Raw genomic sequence first — 22496 nt, forward strand, 5'->3', positions numbered from 1 at the left:
TGTATGTTACAGGGCCTTCTCAGTGCCCAGTCCACAGAGGATATGAGTCTTAGATCTCTGACCTACAGGGAATTGTCATTTAACTTAAGCTGTAAAGCCTCATTCTTTTAGCCCTGGAGGTCCTGTGTCAATCAAGATGGTGGTCATCACAAAAGTATAGTAGAAATAGTTGAAATTATCAGTCAACACAGGAGGCATCAAAACCATAACATATACCAATTCAAATCCTACACAAAGGGACTATGTTGTCAACTCTCAACATTTTATTGTGAGTCCTGCAATGTTTGGTGTTCTTGTAAAGTCCCAGCTGCTGGAGTCCTGTGATTACATGAGAAATGCAGATTTAATTTTTTTTAAGTAAGTTTCTAGCCCTCAGTGCTGTGGAGAAAAGCTTGACGTCACAAACATCAAAGGCTCTTAAAGAAAAAGGCAAATAGAAAAAAAACATTATTTTGTAATTCATGATTTTGAGTACCTGTTGCATGCGTTTGGAAGTTTAGGGTTGGCAGTACTCAGGGGATATCTCTTTGGGTGGTGGTGGTGGTGGAGTCAATGATTCTACCATAAAAAATTAGGAGAGTTCTTATTTAAGGGCTTTATAATCAAGGAGTCAAAAGGCAGATAGTATCCATGGGACAGTACTTGTTTACAAGCAAGCTATCATAATAGCTTTTAGTTAATGCCATGTCTATTTTAGTGTGTGTTCCAAGACACATATTACTTTAACTTCCCATTCCCAGGTAGCATGCACTAGTTTCTTTGTATCAGAAGGGATTGACACTGACTTATACTTACTGTCTGTGACATCTGATACATTTCATTTTCATGTTCACAAAATTCATAAATACATTTCAAATGATTACTCAACAGTTCATTATAGCAGACATGCTTCACCTGGCAGTTCTCAGTGCACAAGGCCTGGACAAAATGGTAAACACAAGTGCTAATGGATATAATTGGATGATATGTTTGAAAACATTTTGAAACTACAAAGTACAGAAAACAGTTTATTTAACCTTACAATAAAATCAGCAAAATATAATACCTTAGAATTTTCTGTTTTAACCTGAACTTCCTTTTCAAGTTTATAAAAGACTGCAACATATTTGACAATGATATGGACACAACAGAGCTATTTGCTATGTTTTATTTTCTACAGTCTGGTTAAACGTAGCATGCAAGTAATTGAATAAAAATACTTGTATATATGATTTACTGTGAAATAACAATTCTACTGGTAGCGGACAAAAACCTCTCAATGAAAGTATATAGGTAAGTGACAGAAACAACAACAAACAATTTTAAAATCCTGAAAAATGTTCTTGTTTCTTCATAATCGTTCATGTCTCATTAATGTCATATTCAAATGGGCTCTGAAAATATATTTTCATACACATTTTATCATATTAATATTGCTAAATTGTATTATGTTGTTCTTTTGCAATTTCTAAAAATATATCAAAGGCGTGAATAATTTAGAATATTAAAGTTGACCAGGGTGAATAGTGTACATACACAGTTCAGCCCTAAATTACCATTCAGTACTCTACCAAAAACACACCTGACTTCCATGAGAACCTGAGCAAAACTGCATACACCAATGTTTGTGTGCATGTGTGTGAATGCACATAGATTTCTACAATCGTGATCATATTCCTCCAACTTGGAAGCCAGATCTGGATGGGAGGGAGGGGGGGCTGAAAAGGGTCTTTTTATGTTTCCAGAAACAAACAATTGAAACTATTTGTAAAACTATGCACAAACATGTTTTGTTAGGCTCACCAGGTTCATGCTAAATATTAACAAACAGAATAGATAATATGCAAATTGACTTTTGTTAAGACATCCTAATTTTAAAGAGTTATGCTGGTGTAAATCTGCAGTATAGTTATGACCGTTATAAGGAAATTGGAGGCACTTCACTCCAGTGAGATATCAGCAGCTACACGGAGACAGTTGTACATTTCCTGTGGCAGGTCAGATCGAGTGAGATTATTTCCATCCAAACGCAAATGTTTGACCCTGGAATAGGTTAGTGGTCCAACAACCTTACAAAAGCTGCTCAGTGGGAACTCTGAAACACAAAATAATGATGATAATTAATCATAATAATAGTCTACTTGACACAATTGTCTGAAACTCTGACTAATGCCAGGAGATATCTGTGGCCTTGAACACAATGGGCTATATATTTAGCTGGAGTAAAGTGATAGCTCCCTTGACTTCAGTGGAGCTCCATGGATTTACATTAGATGAGGAGCTCACACTTAATTGCTGAGTTTTCAAAGGAGCTCAGAGCTAGATTTTTCTAGTACTCAGCATCTGTGATTGGTACCAGATTTTAAAAAGAGTCCAGCTCCCATTTAGACACTTAAATAAATGGCCAGATTTTCAAAAGAGCTCAGCACCCAGTTGGCAGGCATGTTGGGACGAAGGCATGGCCATACTGAATAAAGTGTGAGAGAGGTATAAAGCAAATGCTGCATGGCATACATATGAAGAGAGACAGAAATGTGCAGGTGAAAACAGACTAGGGGTATGCTGGCAGATGGATACAGGCCAATGGGCCTCTGTGTTAGAGATTATCTTTTAAATATCTTATTTTTATTTAGTATATCTCAATGTGAAATTCATTTCTTTTGAAAATTCCACCCTAACCCTCATTTCAGGCTGACTAACGCTGTCTTCCCTTAAGTTACCTAGGAAAATTGCTGCACCTTGTAGATTAAAAAAACCTTTTTCCTGACGGAGTATTAAAGAGGACAGAAAAAGATCTGAAAACTGTGGTAGGTGATATCCCCATTTGGACTTCATGGGGACACCTTGTGCATGATTATTAGAATCTTCCATTGTCATTGGCAAAATATGGCCCCTATGAACCAAACATATAAGTACTGCACCTACATGATTTAGGAGTCTCTTCAAAACATGGAAACTTGGATTATTTCTAAGGAATGGAGACGTAAAATTGGAGAGTAGGCAAAGCTTTGTGGGGGATTCACAAAATAAAGGGTTTTTTTGTTTGTTTTTTGTTTTGTTTTTAAATTACTTTAGAAAGTGGGGCCTATCTCAGCAGTTCCGTTTCATTCTGCCTTACTCTGACACTGGCAATTTCCCTGTTGTTATATATTGTACGGCCTTCTCTTTGAAGTGGGAGAGATAATAGATATTCTTATGTGACTAAAGTTGCTCCATATTGGATTGTAGAGTAATATATAAGCCATAGTGGAAAAAAGTAGAAAGTAGGTCAGATTTTGAAGGATGAATATCAGAAAACAATTCAAGTATGTAGGGACATAATTAGAAAGGCCAACCACAAAGTGAGATTAAACTAGCTAGAAACATAAAAGATAACACGAAAACATTCTACAAGTACATTAGAAGCAAGAGGAAGACCAAGGGACCAATGGGTGGGCCCATTATTCAATGAGGAAGGAAAGACAATAACAGAAAATGTGGAAATGGGGGAAGTGCTAATTGCCTTTTTTATTTCAGTTTTTACTAAAAAGCTTAGTAGCAATCGGAATTCTAACATAGTGAATGCCAGTGAAAATGAGGTAGCATCTTAGGCTAAAATAGGGAAAGAACAAGTTAAAAATTACTTAGACAAGTTAGATGTCTTCAAGTCACCAGGGCCTTTTGAAATGCATCCTAGAATACTCAAGGAGCTAACAGAGGAGATAATTGAGCCATTAGCTATTATCTTTGAAAACTCAAGGCAGATGGGACAGATTCCAGAGGACTGGAAGAGGGCAAATGTAGTGCCCATCTATAAAAAGGGAAATAAGGACAGCCCAGGGAATTACAGATCAGTCAGCTTAACTTCAGTACTCAAAAGATAATGGAAGAAATAATCAAGCAATCAATTTGTCAACACCTAGAAGACCTTAAGTAATAGTCAACAGGAATTTGTCAAGAACAAATCATATGAAACCAACCTAATAGCTTTCTTTGACTGGGTAATAAGCCTTGTGGATAGGGAGGAAGTGGTAGATGTGGCAGATCTTGACTTTAGTAGGGCTTTTGATACTGTCTCACATGACCTTCTCATAAACAAACTAGGAAAATACAACCTATATGGAGCTATTATAAGGTGGGTGTATAACTGGTTGGAGAGTTGTTATCAGTGATTCATGGTCAAGCTTGAAGGGCATATTGATTGGGTTCCAGCAGGGTTCAGTCCTGGATCTGGTTCTGTTCAATATCTTCATTAGTGATTTAGATAATGGCATAGAGAGTACACTTGTAAAGTTTGCAGATGATACCAAGCTGGGAGTGGTTGCAAGTGCTTTGGAGGATAAGATTAAAATTCAAAATGATCTGGACAAACTGGAGAAATGGTTTGAAGTAAATAGGATCAAATTCAACAAGGACAAATGCAAAGTACTACCATAGGAAGAAACAATCAATTGCACACATACAAAATGGGAAATGACTGCTTAGGAAGGAGTACCGCAGAAAGAGATCTGGGGGTCATAGTAGATCACAAGCTAAATATGAATCAACAGTGTAACACTGTTGCAAAAAAAGCAAACATCATTCTGGGATGTATCAGTAGGAGTGTTGTAAGCAAGACACAGAAGTAATTCTTCCACTCTACTCCATGTTGATAAGGCCTCAACTGGAGTAATGTGTCCAGTTCTGGGCACCACATTTCAGAAAAGATGTGGAAAAATTGGAGAAGGTCCAGAGGAGAGCAACAAAAATGATTAAAGATCTAAAAAACATACATGACCTCTGAGGAGAGATTTTAAAAATTGGGTTTGTTTAATCTGGAGAAGAAAAGTCTGAGGTGGTGATATAACATTTTTCAAATACATAAAGGGTTGTTACAAGGAGGATGGTGAAAAAATGTCCTTAACCTCCGAGGATAGGACAAGCAACAATGGGCTTAAATTGCAGCAAAGGTTTAGGCTGGACATTAGAAAAAAAAATCTTAACCATCAGGGTAGTTAAGCACTAGATTGCCTAGAGATATTATAGAATCTGTGTCATTGGAGATTTTTAAGAACAAGTTAGATGAACACCTGTCAAGATTGGTCCAGTTATTACTTAGTCCTGCCTTGAGTGCAGAGGACTGGACTGCCCTATTGAGGTCCCTTCCAGTGCTATGCTTCTGTGATTTTACAGGCTGATTCTGATATTCTTCCAGATATGAGATACTAACTGACGTTAATAGGCCTATTTGCATAAGTAAGAATAATTTGCATGAATGATGTTTGTAGGATTGGGTCTATGAAGATTATTTAGTGTCAAATTTAGTAACAAACTATGGAAACAATAGGTATCACTTTGATTTTTCATGCTGCTGTGACTGCAGTTAAATACATGTCAGGACTCCAATGGGGCAATCAAAACCATCGGGCAAATCCAGCCACTTCCTCCATAGCTAGGGAGGAATCTTTGGCTGTGGAATCAGTGCAGTTCATTGTGCACAGAAAGGCTTGGATGTGTTATGTTATGCAGGGAGTTTGCCCCACTTCCTACCCAAAAGGAGTCAGGGACCAGGAAAGGACCCTCAATCTATTACAGCCAGGCAGCAATCCAAGGTCTTTTCATCGCTTGTGTGGGAAGATTCCTCCCTGCATCTGTCCAGAACCTTTCCTGGTTACTGTATTTGCTCCTATTAGTAAAATACACAAAACTGCTCAAAAGTTCTTATTCATTCACTTAGTCTAAAGTTTTTACGATATATTCTAATGATTAGGTCTGTTAAACTGCAGACAATTTGGCTGTAATTTGTAAACTGAACAGATAAACACATACTAGAATTTAAAGGCTAATCTTTCCATTTTTTTTCTTGCTTAGGAAAACAAAATTAATGGCAGTCAATGATTTTAAGGGTCACATTTTAAAGAAATGCCTCTTAGATTTGAACATAGAATTTTCAACATTATCATTTGTGAGCACAAAGTCTGCCACTTGGTTGTAATATAAGATTTGCATGTATTAATGCATAGATATTTAACTACCCGATTGCATATCCAAATTCCATGTGTGCTGTAAACTGTATCAGATGTACATGTATTATTTGCATGTGTGCATACAAAATGGTGTACATATTATTGGGATAAGATTGAGGCCACTTTGAAAATTGGGGCCCGAGCCAGTCCTCACTGAGGTCAAAGGAAAGGCTCGTGTTGACTTCCATCAAGCTCCTGGTCCACAGCTTCTACATTTTTAGATGTCATATACAGAACATATAAATGTCAAATTGTGAGAGGCTTTTTTAGTGTGTTCACTTTTCTGTTGTAGTTATATGACTGAGGGTTTTCTGAATGCACCTGCCAACCTTACTTATGAAACATCTATAACAGTTAGTCATGCTTTAGTATAAGACCACTCTAATGTAGCCATGTGCATTAGCACCTGAATTCCAATATTATAGAGACTAATATTGCGAACACTTCTCCAATAATGTTCTGATCTGGTTTGTTTCTGGAAATCCTCAAAACGTTCTGCAGTTGCCCAGACAAACATCAAAACATTTGTATATTGTAACTACTGGAAAAAGTTGTGACTGTTAAATGAGCATAGCTCTCCTGGACTTTCTTGGGTCCCTGTGCATGGAGATGTGCCTGGAATTTTGCCAGTAAGGTGAAATTTACTGAAGCCCTACATAGAGATAGTGACTAGGACAGGTTGGACATTTTCCATCAAAACTGTATGTTGACAGAAAGTTGGGTTTTCAACTAAATCAAATTATTCACAGACGTGTCTGTTTTCCATGGAAAAAATAGCTATTTCATCCAAATACCAATTGCACAAAAAACAATTTTTTTTTCAGTTTTTGTCTGAAAGCCAAAATATTTTGATTTGAAATGGCACTGCAGTGCCTGATGGAGGTTGTATTTCAGGTGACGTATGCTCCCAGTCTCCTCTATGGACTGGGCTCTCTGGGCCAAACTACATCTCTCATCATACACCATGACCAGGTACTTCTATGTCACATCCCCTGCACTCACCAGCCTATAATGGGGAATGGGAGTATAAAAAACTATTTTCTGACCCATTTTGGCTGGCCAAGTTGCCAGGCAGGATTGCTTCTGTATTCCATTGAAATGGTGTCTGAACCAATCTTGCATAGGCCTCTGTGCAAAATCATTTTGGGGGCAGGCCTGGAATGGACCAGGGGAAGACCAGTGTTTACACAAAATGAAGTGGCCCCAGAACTCACTCCATGCAGAACCAGCACAAAAGGGCTGTGCTTATTAATTCAGCCCATAGGATTAAAGGACTGGTGCAGAGGTTGATTTTCCTGCACTGCACCCACATACAGTCTGGTCACTAGGGCTTTAGTTAATCTCAGTGTTTTTCAAATGAAAAATGACATATGGAAATGTTGTCTGTGGGCTAAATTATTGTACCACTGAACTGCTTTGGCTGCTGCACAGATGGAGTCTCAAAGACACTTTTGCTAGATACTCAAGGTTACCTTTGGCATATGAGAATCCACAGTGATTTGGGTCCAGCATTTTCAGCTCTTCATCACCACCCTTTGTAGCCCCCAAGTAAAGGGAGGTATACTGGGGGCCCGGCTAGTGAAAAAGAGGCTGGAAAGATGTTGATCTCAGAGCTGATGTTGATCTCAGGGCTGCTCTACCATGTGTCAGGGGCTGGAATGGCCCCGACCAGCTGTAACACGGGAGAGTTGGGAGGGGCCATAAAGGTGAAAAAGTCATGTCTGCCCACTTCTTGCTTTCCAAGGTATTGCACCAAGTGGAATTGGGCTGGAGCCAAGGATCTAGCCCTATGACTGTACTTAACTTGATTTAATTGATTTATTGTATTTTGTTTACTTAATACATTTTTATTTGGAAAACAATTTTTTTTCTGCATTAACACAAAGAAATGTGAAATGCACCCAGGTTGTTTCTACCCAAACTGCAGCTCCAGTGACTAACTCAAAAACCCGATGTCATAGCAAAGTCTGGGCACAAACTGTGACCTAGGTTAAATAGGAAAATCCACACTGGAGCAACGTTGCTAAAAATAGGATATTTAAACTAAGAAGGCTCAATCCTCAGCTGCACTGAGTTTAAGAACTCGAGGGGACAAAGGTGCCTATAAGCCTCCAATGATCCTATGTTAGCTAGGAGACCTAGCTGTTAACTTACACCGGCTAAAATAGCCATGTAGAGCTTTTTCCATTGTCCTGGGATCATTGGAATTCATTGCACTCAATTGTCATCCCAGAGTGCCTCACTCCTGGCCTACAGGTGGCCCCAGCATGCTCCATGAAGTGGGGTGGGGACAGGATTAGCTACTCTGTTTTGATACCAATTTAGGATTCCCTCATACCAGGCCAATTCTTATATGCTTTGAGGCCATTTTCTGCAGCAGGCAGTTCAATGTGACCTAAGGAAGGCCTGAAGACACTAATGTTGAGAAATGTTTTGTTTTCTTTCTAGTAATGTAGCAAGAATTTGCATTCAAAATTATTCTCTCTCACACACACTCTCTCTCTCTCTACCAGCTCACTTGCCATGTCTAATCATAGAATCATAGAATCTCAGGGTTGGAAGGGACCTCAGGAGGTCATCTAGTCCAACCCCCTGCTCAAAGCAGGACCAAACTCAACTAAATCATCCCAATAGAATCATAGAATCTCAGGGTTGGAAGGAACCTCAGGAGGTCATTGGTATCAAATCACAATCATTTAGTGGAAATTATTATTCAATGTTTAGAAGGTAAAAAAGCACGGTTTAATTGTTACGTATCATTAGTATTATTTTTACTCTGTCACATCCGGTATTATGGTTTCACGTTAGGGCTAGGGCCAATTGCATGGAACAGATGAACTCTGAGACAAAGCGACATGCAATACAAACATTGTCTGATAATTGCTAAATATGACTCAGAAAATGAAGGACACAAGAAAGAGTGCCTTAACATAAATAGTTTTATGTTGGGTCTCAATATAAGTGACATTTTTTAAAAACGTAAGTATAGTTTGAAATGCAGTCCATCAGTTTTTAAATATTGTTCTTTTCTATCTAAAACTTTTGGGGTAGATCATCAATAGCCCTTTACCCCCTGTGCAAGGCTCTCTGACACTATCTACCTGTATCATGGGCTGCAGGGTGGAAGGGAAGCTGACTCTGAAAGGTCCATTTTACCAAGGTGAATACACAACTCTCATTGTCTTCAGTGGGAGCTCTGAGTGCTCAGCATTCCTGAAAATCAGGCCCCTTTGATTTGGATACCCAAACACTGTAGGCCCAACTTTCTGAAGAGCTGAACATTTTCAGCTCTTGGTTAGGCTTCATGGATTGAGAACTGCAGGTGTTTAGCACAGCTGAACGCTGGTCCTGCTTGGATTTAGGTGCTCAACTATAGATGCAAATCTCTGAAAACATTGGCCTTAATTTTTTAATTAGTAATTCATAGTAAATGCACAATTGTCTGCCAAAATGGAGACCTGATTATGAAAATTATACACAGAGATGTCTACGTGAAACTGAAGAGAGCCTACAGCAATCTCTCTGAGCAGTGTAAACTCAATGAGGTGTTAACTCAGATACCCAATAATGACAATTTAAATGTCAACATTTGTTAACTATTTCACATAAGAAAGAAGAGAGAAAATTCCAGATCTCCAGAATTTACTGTGAGTGAGATTTCATTTTGGTGTCACAAGAGGATGGTATTTGGATGAGTTCCCCCCCCCACCACTCTCCCAGTTAAGAAAGACCCAAGCTCAAGGAACCTAGCAGACTCCAAGGACATACTGAAGCTCCAGTGAGGGGATCCAAGCTCTAGGAACACACTGAAGCTCAGGCAGCACAATCCAATATGAGTGGTGTCTATTTGAGTGACTCAAATGGATTGAGTCTATTTTGTAGGTGGCCCCCAGGAAAGTATCACCACCTTCCCCCCTTCCCCATCTGACCCCTTCTTACAGTGCTTAAAATGACTGCTGGCATGATACATTAATTTCAGCTCAGTTCAAAACAAGGTTAACCTCCCCTACACCCCCCACCACCCTTCAAAAAATTGGGTTTCAAAATGGAAAAATACAAAACTGATAAGTAAAAGCTGGTAAGTAAAAGCTGGTAAATATGGGGAGAGAACATGCCCCGCTTTGATAGAAGTGTCACTATCTATGGATCTCTTGTGGCCTAGGCAGGGAGTGGCATTAATTGTATTATTCATTACATTAAAATATGCAAATATGACTCACTGTTAATGTGGTTGACTTGGAGGTAGAAGTTTTCTAGGTTCTCATTGACTGTTGGAATGCTCTTCAGCATGTTAAAGGAGAGATCCAACTCAACTAGGGAGGAGATATTGAAAACATTGCCTGGTATTCCACCATCTGTCAACCGATTGTGAGACAGATGTAAATATTGCAGGGCCTTAAGACCTTGGAAGTACTCATCAGGAATGTTGGTGATCTGGTTGTTGTTAAAATACAGCATGAGTAAAGCAGGAGGCAGTCCTTTTGGTAGCTTTGTAAGTTGATTGAAGCTCAAGTCAAGATATAAAAGTGACTTCAGGCCTTTCAAAGCCCCGGAAACAGAGTCTGTTCTCAGCTGGTTATTCTGTAGGTGAAGGACAGTCAGGTTCACCAGCCCCTCCAGTACATTGGCGGTGACTTTTGTGATCTTGTTGTGACTAAGTTGCAGGTCATCCATGGTATTGGCAAGTGGTCCAACAGCTTCAGTCAAATTGTTATAATTTATATGCAATTTCTTTAAACTCTTTAGTTTGGAGAAGACTCTTCCCTTAATTTTTGAATTTTCCAAATGGTTGTGATCTAAGATCAGCCACTCCAGGTCTGTTACATTTTCAAATGCATTTTCTTCAATGCCCTCAATCATATTGTTTCGGAGATAAAGGTATTTTATTCCAGCAGGTACAATTGGGATGCTTTTCAATTTGAGGTCATCACAATACATTGCAGATGGATAGGTTTCAGGACAATTACATTCTGGGGCACAGACTGCTGTAGATGGCCCCATCATTGAATGAACATAAGGGTAATCTGGGTCTGGAAAATATCCCATATCATAGTCGTATTGGCAGAAAATGCCGCTGATCAATACCAGTAAGAAAGGTAGAGAGCTTAGATGCATCTTTGAAATGTGTCTTGTCCCTATATGAGGTGGGGGGGAGGGAAACAGTTATAATTTTGTATTTATTTTCCTCGATATTACTTTTAATTTTACCATACAAAATTATGCATAAAAACTGAAAAGGAAGATTGAGTTAATTAAAGTTAATTTATAAAAGTGCCAATTAGGTTTGTGACTAGGAAACTTGTATGCAAATCCACATCATATCTGGAAGGCCTAGGAGAAGAGCTGGCTCTGAAAATCTCTCTCTCTCTCTCTAATATCTACATAGACTGAATAAATTGGTCATATACTTATGTAAATGACCTTGCAGATTCCCATAGTAAAACTTATTTTAAGTAGCCATTCAAGGGGCCAATAAGCCACTTGCTTAACACAGGTGGTCTTCTAATCCAGGTGAAGCAAAATTGTTCTCAATGCACTTGGGATGTGGTCTTGAGACATAAAACTGCTTAATAAGGGTGGTCTCTTGTAACTTTTAACTGGTTAGTGTTTTAAAATATTTATATAAGCATGTATATACACATACAGTCCCACTACCAATTCACACAGTGGGTCAGACCCACATCTGGTGTAAATCAGTATAGCACCCCTGAAGTCAGCAAACCTAGGCTGAGTCACACCAGCTGAAGACCCAGCCCAGTGTGTTTTAACTACAATTCAGAATGTGATGAAAAGCAATAAAAAACAATTCAATTGTCCTCTTGTTCCCAAGCAATTTCAGAGAATATCCATATGCAACTTGGTATGCATAATAGCATCAGACATGGATCTAAGATCCATGGAAAACTCCAGCAGAATAAGATGTTATTTTTATTATTTATCTGGTGACAATATACTCTGAGCTACACAAACAACTGAGAACTCCTGTGGTGCTTGCAATTTAGTTAAGAACAGCACATATGCCTTAAGTTTGTTCCCTTGCTTTTTTTGGCTCACTATAAGCCATGCTATATTCTAGAGGGCAAATAATCCTTGAATTAAAATATCTCCAATCAGGTCCTGTTAATCTACCCTCCAACACAATGTGAGAGTTTTTAAAGTGGTGTCATGGTATCTCCGATCAATGAATTTAAGTTTCTCTGCTCTGCCTTAGTATGCTAAGCTTTGATTGAGGAGATCTATTCAATATCTTTAATTAGGCACTTAGCAATCAAATATTACCTAATTAGATAGAGTAGGGTAGACATGCCATTGGGGAGATTTTCAAATGTGAGTTACAAGTATGGTTTTATTTGTCTGTTAGCCACTATTGTCTAAGAACATACTAAATCAAATGCAAAATATGGCACAAGTCCCCAGCCAGTGTAAATAGGCACAGCTTCACTGAAGTCAATGGAACTTCACTGATTTACATCAGCTGAAAATCTGGCTTGTCCCCTCTGTGTAAACACATTCAAGATGGGAGGTCTTACTATTTCCCTACAAGCGTGGAAAGTCAGAGCTATGGCCAACAATCTGGACTGGCACTCTTTGGCCTTACAGTAATATTCTCTGACATGTTTGCATTGTTTTTGGCAAAAGTAAAGGCCTACTAATATAGGAGAATGAATAGTCTGCTTTAACTGTATATTTCATTGCTTTTCTGGTTTTAATTTGTACTTTTAATGGTTCTTAGTTGTTTTTTCCCCCTTAATTCTATATACAGGAGACTTGCTTCAAAGAATATTCAATAGGATGGAAAACACTAGAAATAATGTCAAGATTTAAACTAAATTTATATGGATTACTGTAATCAACAAATGTTAAAAATGAGGTGGCATATGATTCATTTGAATGTGTATTTATATCTGTATAGAATATAGCATGGTGCGTGTGTGTATGCACACACACACACACACACACACATATATATATATATATATATATATATATATATATATACATAAAGTATAAATACTTTACCACTATAAAGTAAATATTATGTAGAACAATTATCTTGCTTGTTGCCAGATTCTTAATAAGTGGATCTAAAAAAGTCTATCAAAAATGTAAAAAAAGTGCTCATTATATATACTCAAAATGTTACCCTGGACCATATGATTCTGAATTATTAGGTCAGAGTGTGTTCAGACATGCTAGTCTTGTGCTGGAAACATTTTTTGATAAAATGATTGTTTGTTGTTTTACAAGTTTCATTGTAAAATACCTGAGCACACAGTAGGGAAGGTGCACAGCAAATGCAGACAATGATAAATTGCATCACCACAAACTTCAAAAAACCTCACCAGAGTGGAATAGAGACAGTGGCAAAAACTCTTTAAAATATTTTGAAAATTGACTACATTCATTATATTGTTTAATTGTCATGAAAACAATAAATATCTTCAATATTAAAAATATTGTGATTCGGCAATATCAGTTTCACTCTGCTGGCTATGGTGTATAAAAGGAAATTAAAATATTTAATTGGGTATTCAACAAATTTAAATGACAACTTAATGAAAATTTCAAACTGTCTAGCATTTTACCTTTCATGAACAGCCAAACTAATTATTTAACTGTTTCTATTCTGCATCCTCCTATTTAAATAGTACAATAATGATTTAACACATCAAGAGGACTGATAAGGCATTGTTACTAACAGACCACTGGAGGGCTAATTGAAATGAGTGGTATTTTTAAATTTTCCTTTTACTGTGTATGAAGTTTCCCTTCCCAAATATTGTACAAAAAGTTCACCACTAATGCATGCAATACGAGGTTATTGTAAGCAAACTGTGAAATTAAATACACTAAAACTGCTGATTTGTGTTCAATTTACAAATTGGCAAACTTGTTCTGACATTTTTCATGTCCCCATTACAGCTACATTTAAATAGCTGAACATTATAGTTAAAACATGCAACAGCACTTACCTTACTGCCTTGAAGCTGCTTTCTTTAATTCCCAGAGCAGATGCAATAGAGGACTGAATCGACCAATATATGCTGTAAACAGTGTCAGGAGGTAACTGGTTGCCAGATCCTCTGTGATACAAGAGCTAAAAAAAAACAAAACAAAAAACAACAACCTCCAAAAAAAAAAACCAAACCAAAAAAACCCTAGTCACGCTGTTCTCTGAAGCTGCTATGTCATCATGATGATCTTGTGGTGTGGCATGTACAAATGCTGCTCTCTAATGAAGTGCAGGTGGATACTGTATACTGTACAAGGACAACCCATCTGCAGTCCTTATGGAATAGGGAAAAGATAAGTGTTTCACAAACCTGAGAAAGTTCAGACTCCAAACTACAGCCCTACACAAGGAATTTTAGTATTCTAGAGGAAAAAATGCTTTAAATAAAATACAAATAACACACAGCCCTTTCCAGTTTCCCAGTTTATTTTATACCACTAGCCATGATCTAACAAATAACATTCAAACCTCAATGTAGTTTTATATATCTTAAGCCAAGTCATTCACTCATTTATGACTTGTTTTTCTTTCTATCACATTATTTCCATAATAATGTAATCAAAAATTTAACTGAGGAGAAGAATCAAAGATGAAAATACACTAAGATTTTTGTTAGAGTGCTATACTCTAAATCTTTCTCCAACACATTGTAAGCGAATATTGACTCCAATGCTTTTTTTTCCCCATTATACATACAGTAATTTACTAGGTTTGGGAATTTTCTTTGGTGATCCAATTGATCTAATTTCATAATAAAAATGTCCCATAAAGACTTTTCTGCAGCTGTAAATTCACTTTAGACATTTGTTCCTTTTTAGTTCTCAAAACACTCTTCTACCCTTCAGAATCTGGAACCACTCAGCTATGCATTCTGTTTCTTATTTCATGGATGTCGTTCAAGAATGCATCCTAAAGCTTGGATGAGAATGTTGGTTTTAGTTGGACAATCCCAAAAGATAATATATTAAAGAAAATCATTGGCAGAACCATAACTGTTCATTCTGGATCTTAATATTTCCATAAGAAAACTCCCAGATACCTAAATTGTGAGTGTCTTGATGTGTTTATGGGATGCAAACCCTTTTCAAAGAGTTGTGTGAGGGAGGGAGGGAGGGAAAAAAGCAAATATGTCTGTGGATAGTATAGACAAGGCATCTTGAAAGATTCTGTGATAGAAGGTTTTGTGCTGGTCAGATATGAAGCAATAAATACATTTGAATTTTATCCCAGAAGAGGTGATTATGTTGCTTGCTATCATTTGTAAGGGATAAGTGATTTTGTTCAGAATTTTAATCTGCCGTTCATGGGCTGTCATCAGTGTTCAGTCCAAAACTGGCCTACGTGCCCATGCAGGGGAGTAAGGAAGCTACCCATATTACAGGTCGTAAAACAGGGTCAGGGCAGGGGTGGGGTTGAGTTTAACACTTTTGGAGCCATTACTCTCCATTTTATACAAGAAGTGGATGGGGCCTTGGCTCTTTCCCAGCCATGCTCACCTGCATGTCTGAGCCTCTATGGTAGTGAAAGTAATTTGTACCAGGAAAAGGGCTGGCACAGGAAAGCAGGAACTGATTGCAAGTCTCTGAGCCACAACTCAGTCCCTGCTTTTGCTCCTGGGACAATATAACTGTGTAGTTAAGCTGACCAAAGCCCTGGAATAGACGCTGCTAGGTCGACAAAGAATTTTTCCATCAACCTAGTTACTGCCTCTTTAGGTGGTGCATTTACTACAGTGACAGAAAACCCCCTTCCATCACTGTAGCAAGAGTCTACACTTCAGTGCTATGGCTGCATAGCAGCAGTGCCACAGCTGTGCTGCTGTAGCACTTGTAATGTAGACATACCCTTAGACCAGGGGTGGGCAAACTATGGCCCGCACGCTGTTTTAAGCTGGCCTGCGCTCCAGCTGGGTCAGGGCTGCACCACGCAGCTCAGCCCTGCTCTGGCTGGGGTGCAAGGTTGGGGCCACACCACATGGCTCAGCCCCGCTCCAGCACTCCAGATGGGGCGCAGGGTTGGGGCTGTACCATGTGGCTCTCGGAAACCGCAGCATGACCCCTCTCTGGCTCCTATGCACTCCAATGGGAGCTGCAGGGGTGGTGCCTGCAGATGGGACAGCGTGCAGAGCTGCCTGGCTGTGCCGCCGTGTAGAAGCCAGAGAAGGGAAATGCCACTGCTTCTGGGAGCCACTTGAGGTAAGCACCACTCAGAGCCTGTACCTCCTGAGCCTCTCCCCACACCCCAACCCCCTGCCCCAGCCCCAATCCCCCTCCCGCTCTCCAAACCCCTTGATCCCAGCCCAGAGAACCATCCTGCACCCCAAACCCCTCATCCCTAGCCCCACTCCAGAGCCCAAACCCTCATCTGGAACCTGCACCCCTTCCTGCACCCTTACCCAAGCCTTGATCCCCCTCCCTCTATCCAAACCCCTCGGTTCCAGCCCAGAGCATCCTCCTACACTCCAAACTCCTCATTCCTATTTCCAGCTCCGTCCCAGAGCCCACACCCCCCCTGCACCTCAACCCCAATTTTGTGACCATTCTTGGCCCACCATACAATTTCCATTCCCCGATGTGGCCCTTGGGCCAAAAAGTTTGCCCACCCCTGACTTAGACGACTGTGAACTTTTTGAGGCAAATTTTTAGTTCATGAGAACAATGGGTAAAATACTCTTTGTGTAATCTACTTTGTTCTTAACATTGTAAGTATGTACACATTTTCACTTCACTTTCTCTAACAAAGGCTCCCTCCCTGTCATGCCTTGTCTTTCTGATTGAGGATGGCTTCTGGGAATCCCATGGAGCGTCTCAATGAAATCTGAGAACTGAAGTCAGGGGAGCTCTCTTCATCTTCCATTTTGTCTGTTTCCTTTTCATATTTTCCTTCATCACACCTCTTTCCATACTGCCCCAGTGTATACTGTCATTTGTGTCTTGTAAAAATAAGAGCATATTATCAGCACTCAGTAACAATCATTTCTGCACTGGCAAAAGGAATCACTGGCATTCCCATTAAGGAGCAGCATAAGGCGTTCTCATAAGTAGGGCTCAGTGTCTGCCACAAAGGTCGTGGACTTTCTGGGACCTCCATGACTTCTGCAGGGGCCAGTGCTTAGGTGACCCCGGGGCAGCCACAGCAGCCCCTGCTCCTGCAGCCCCGGGCAGCAGTCCGCAGCTGGCTGGCGGAGCAGCCCCTGCTCCAGTGTCTGCAGGCAGTGGTACCTGGTCAGCTGGCCAGAGCAGCTGTGATCTGCTGGCCCAGGCAGCTGGTGCTGCTGGCCCTGGGCACCAACCCCCCAGTAGCTCCCCCTCCCCCAGAGACCCTGCCAACCACACACACACACCCAATTTAATCACAGGTATTTTAAATATAAATCAAGGACAGGTCACGGGCCGTGAATTTTTGTTTATTACTCGTGACCTGTCCATGACTTTTACTAAAAACACCCATGACTAAAACGTAGCCTTAGTCATAAAAATTGAACACACTATCTCTTCTGAGTCTTTTGCCTTTGCTCTTGCCCAGTTAGAGAGACTAGAACTAGGAACAGAACTCACGTGCTTCAGTTAGAAGTGTGGAGCTCTACATACAAGGGCAATGGAAACTTTGGTATTGCTACCTAAAATGTGTGGATTGAGTCTGCATTTTTCACGCATCTTGAATTAAATACTGTGGGCCAAGTTTCTGTGTTTTGCTATGCAGATGCAACTTCCATTGAATGTTGCTTGATTTGATTGCTCTGCTACTTTTGCTGAAGCAGAGAGAAATGAAATCTCCATTAAAATCCACTGGCAATGTCACAGGCACAGGCAACTTAATCTAAGTGGGTTTGTAGTGCGTGTTGTAAGTTACTGAAAAGGCATGAGGTTTCCTTAGCTGCCAATATATGGTGAATGAAGAAAAATAAGGCATTAGCTCCAGCCTTCAATAATAATTGAATGTTTTTTTTCCTTTAGCCCTGCAACATTTTAAAAATATTAGTTAATGCTGACTCATATCAAATCAGTTCCACTAAAAACAACTCAGCTCCAGATCCTTGGTGGTGCAGGCACTCATTATTTTTCAATTGAAAGCTTTCATCCTGTCCTTTTGCTTGTCCAATATTTACCCTGCACTTACATTCAAATGGAAAATATTGGGATGCATATTATGAGCATTACAAGGTTTGTGGTAATCCAATTTTTTCCCCCTTTCTTCTAACAAGGAAATAGCAGCTTTGGAGTTTTACAAAAATGGTAGTACTGGTGGTGCACCCTATTAACAGACCACAAGATGTTTTTTATTTGAGTCTGAATCTTTGTTTCTGAGGTTCGGAAAAATGAATCACTGCTTTGTGTTGCTTCATACTTACAGTATTTAGAAGTTGGTAACATTTACTTCTTCCAGTGGAAGGGAGACAAAGTAGGATCTCCTCATTGTCTGAGTCTGCACATGCTGACTCTGCAAGAGGCATACTTTATAGTTCAACAATTCAAGAGCAATTCGAGGTCTGATTCTTAGTATTGAAAGCCTTAAATTATATAGGACCTATTGGCCTGAAGGACTTCTGTGTCTCTATGGTCCATGGTGGTAGTAGGGTTGAAACTTCTGACCATCTATGTACAGTTTTGAAAGTCTGAGAAAGTAGGACCTTTACATATGAAAGGCAATTTAATGGTGAAGCTCAAGATTCCTTTTTTTCCTATTTATTTTCCTATGTCTTTTGTTGTATAATGGTGCGGGATGCTGTGTGTATCTGTGCCCACATTCTAATTTATATAGGTACATTCCTTAATTTGCCATAAATCATGTTCTTAGTTACCCTTTTCTAAGATGCTCCAAGTTCTTTGGTCATGGGTATTGAAAAATCTGAATTTATTATATAGATATTGACCAGAACTGATACCAATATAGCATCACCCATTGTCATGCTCCTAAGATGCAGCAAATAGAATACTCTCTTACCTGAAAACCATGGAAAACTAAGACAGGCTACGGGGAAGTGGTCCAGGGAAATGTAAAGCAGCAATTAGTAAAAGAACACAGCATGTGCTGCTATATTTAAAGGATCTGTGAGTTGGGACATGTTGCATCGCAAGAGTAGGAACGAAGTCCAAGCAGAGAGAGAGTGTGTGTGTAAGCAGCCATCTTTATTCATTCCCAGCATGCTCTTATATACAACATGATAAGCAATCACAATTGCTAATTAGATAATTAAACCCACACAGCCGCAGCTGTAACTCATAGGGTAATTATCATTCAACACACCTGTCTACCTATTCACAATTAGCTGGCCAATGAGAACAAGCCCAAAGCCAGCCCTTCACACACAGTTCTCAATCCAGAAGCCTTCAGCATCTCACATTCAATCCCACATCTCCCCCCTTTATTTACAATCAAAAAAAAGGGAAAAGGAAAACAAGATAAAAACATTCACCAAACATTTTCAACTTATATCAGCATAACACCACAATCTATCTTACTCAAATATTATGTTATTAAACATTTGCAACTCATAACAGCATAACATTATAACCTATCATAAACAAAACTTTATAAGATCAACCTATATGACCATTCAATCCTTAACATATAATTTCAAAAACATCAAACGAACAAAACAAAACACAATAAACAAATGATGTAACCTCTGCAGGACCCCCCCCCCCCTTTTTTTTTTTTTTTTTTTTGAAACATCCCTCAGCTGTCAGGTGATCAAACTGACACTGAGGGTGGTGGGGGGTCTTAAGGAAAAAACATCAAACCACATGACAATACAACAACAATTCTGGCCAGAAAACAGACAACACAAAACATAACAAGGAACATAAAACATAAATCTTAGTTCTAAATAATAATTGCATGGTACCACACAGATTTTCTTTCAAACACAAAAAAATCATCTCAAGTGAGTAATTCATTCATGGAGGATCAGACAGAAAAAGTCCTGGCAGAGCTAACAAACAGCTCTCCTCCGGGGGCTCTGGTTCCGTGACATCTGAGCGCGTCTCGTGAGGCTCCTCCGTATCTGCCTGCCGTCACTCCGGAGGACGCAACCAAGGCCGGACCCACCTCGCTGGCATCCACCTGGGACCCACATCAGTGGCAACACACACATAGCCCCTGCCCCACGTTAGCAAGTCAACTGGTCCTTTCCATATTTGCTGCTGATAATCAAACCATTTGACCGAGGGTCGGGGGGCCGCACCCTGCTCTTCCCCAGTCATCCCGTTGACATGTTTAATCGCAGGGGGCACCTGGCTGTTTTTACCAAGATGTAACCAATTAAGAGCTTGCAGCAACCGAGCGGCAGGCGTCTTATCCAAGGCGTCTGCCCGCTCACTGCAAATCCCCCCTTTTTGTCTTAAAAGGAGCGCCTTAAAAGAGGCATGAGCACATTCAATAATAGCGTGTAGTTTGTCTGCTTCAGCCTGAAGGGTTTGGACAAGTAGTTCTTTGGCTTGTAGCTCCTTCTTAATTTCACTCAGCTCAAGAACAGCAGCTCTATAATGACGACGGTTATGTGCTGCATCTACTTTGGCTGCCGCAACCTGCTTTTGAAGGTTATTAACGTTTGACTTTTCTCTTTCGAAGGCAGTCTGTAAAGCTTGAAAATCTAGGACTGCTTGAACCCGGAGATTCAGCTGCACCAGGTCTGCCTCTCTCTCTGCTAGTAGTGTTTCGAGGATGTTGCTGTGCTCTCGCAAAGCAATGTTAGACTGACCAAAACCAGTGAGCTTCCCCCGTTCATGTTCCAGTTCGAGGGCCAACTTCTTGTTTATTTCTTCCAAAAGTTTTATCTTTCTCCTAGATTCTCGAAGCTCCTGGCTGGTAAGTGAAATTACTTCTTGCAGCTCTTTCTCTGACATCATCTTACTGTGGCTAACAGCCTGCAGCTCTATCTCCAAAGCTTGAATCCGTTCATGGGAAACCTGGTTATTTCCTCCATCAGCGATTTGTGCATCCCGTTCTTTTTGCACTGACTGGAGGTGGCTTTCTAACTCCACTATCTGCTGGTGAACCTGGGATACTTCCTTCTGAAGTCTTGAGCATTCAACATCAATGGACTGCTTTTCACTTCGAAGTTTCAGTAACTCCCGTTTTAATTCTTTCACTTCCAAATCCAGCCGTTTCTTTGTAGATTTTAATTCACTAATCAGCTGGTCCTGTGAACTTGCATCTCTTTGATAAGCTTCCACCATTACCTTTTGCTGTAAGAACTGCTCCTTCAATCGTCTCTGCGCGGTGAGCCATACTGGACTCAGGGAGAAAACCTTCTTATCGCCCTGAGCCACTGATTTCCAGAGCTCACAGCCCAACCGCTCCCAAACAGTATTACTACTTGATTGAACGGAAAGTCCCCCTCTTCGTCCCCACCGCAACAGGCAGGATAATGCATCAGAGGGGAACTTTTCTCCCCACCGCTCCGTGATGCGTATCAAATCTGCTGACGCAGCAGTTCCCATATTAGCTGCTCACTTCTTGGTTCGAGTGTGCCTCCCTTGTCAGATGCCCTGCGGCTCCCAGCCGCTCGCTCGAACACCCTGCGGCTCCCAGCCACTTGTCAGGTACGCCTCCTCTCTCGGACGCCCTGCAGCTCTCAGCTGCTCGCTCGGACGCCCTGCAGCTCCCAGCTTTGATGCGTTCCCACTTGGCGCAGCAGTTCTGGAACCAGATCTTGACCTGTATCTCGCTGAGCTTGAGGGCGTGAGCGATCTGCGAGCGCTCCGTCAGGCTCAGGTACTTCTTGCAGTGGAATTCCTTCTCCAGCTCCAGCAGCTGCTCGCTCGTGAAAGCCGTGCGGTTTTTTTTTTTTTTTTTTTTTTTTTTTTTTTTTTCTTTTTTTTTTTTTTTTTCTCCAGGCGCGTCCTTCTTTTTCTTTTTATCAATTCAGGCCACCAACACTATCTTCATTCAAGATTGGCAACAGTGGTACTAGTACTTATCTTGTTTTAGTTCTGTTTGCCTTCTTGATAGTTCACGATTTGTCTTCTAGTGACTTCAATTATGAGTTTAGTTCTCTTTGCATTTCATTCATTTCCTTTGCCTCAGCCTTCTCATACTTTCCTCTCCTTCTCCTAGTGATAACCAGTACAATAATTCCAGCAACAATTGCTAGTACCACCACTACAATGACTGCAATAACACCAGCAGTCAGACGTTTCATGGAAACTCTGGGGGCTTTTCATCAACATAGTAGATTAGAGCTTGATCAGATTTTAGAGGTTCTTCACTGATGTTTATCTGTAGTGTGAGTCACCTTTGACATCTTTTTCAAAGTAGTAAGCCACGTCAGATATATCCACACTCTTGGCAGACTTCTGGGAAACATTTTGTTTCAGTTCAATAGTGATATAAGGTTTTTCATACACAACATCAGTTATATACTCTGGATTCAGCGAGTAACGCTCCTTAAATTCATTTTTGATGATTACCTTCAAAAGAGAAGCATCCACAGCTGTACTTCTCTCACTGTGTTTTATTTCAATGATGATCCAGCTTGTTCTGACTAGTTCACTGCACTGTAAGTCTGTATCACA

The 22496-nt window shown here is 40.1% G+C and overlaps 1 protein-coding gene and 1 pseudogene across 1 annotated transcript; both read right to left on the reverse strand.

Moving 5' to 3' along the window:
- Positions 1-348: 348 nt before the first annotated feature.
- LUM (lumican) lies at positions 349-14188 on the reverse strand. The gene is made up of 3 exons (XM_044997409.1): positions 13937-14188; positions 10184-11098; positions 349-2074 (listed from the first exon to the last, which is right to left on the reverse strand). Exons 2-3 carry the CDS (start codon positions 11076-11078, stop codon positions 1920-1922), a joined length of 1050 nt encoding a protein of 349 aa, XP_044853344.1. The 5' UTR covers positions 11079-11098; positions 13937-14188; the 3' UTR covers positions 349-1919.
- Positions 14189-21834: 7646 nt separating this feature from the next.
- LOC123347323 lies at positions 21835-22496 on the reverse strand (annotated as a pseudogene).

Source organism: Mauremys mutica, chromosome 1 (genome assembly GCF_020497125.1).
Source record: "Mauremys mutica isolate MM-2020 ecotype Southern chromosome 1, ASM2049712v1, whole genome shotgun sequence".
NCBI classification, from domain to species: Eukaryota; Metazoa; Chordata; order Testudines; family Geoemydidae; genus Mauremys; species Mauremys mutica.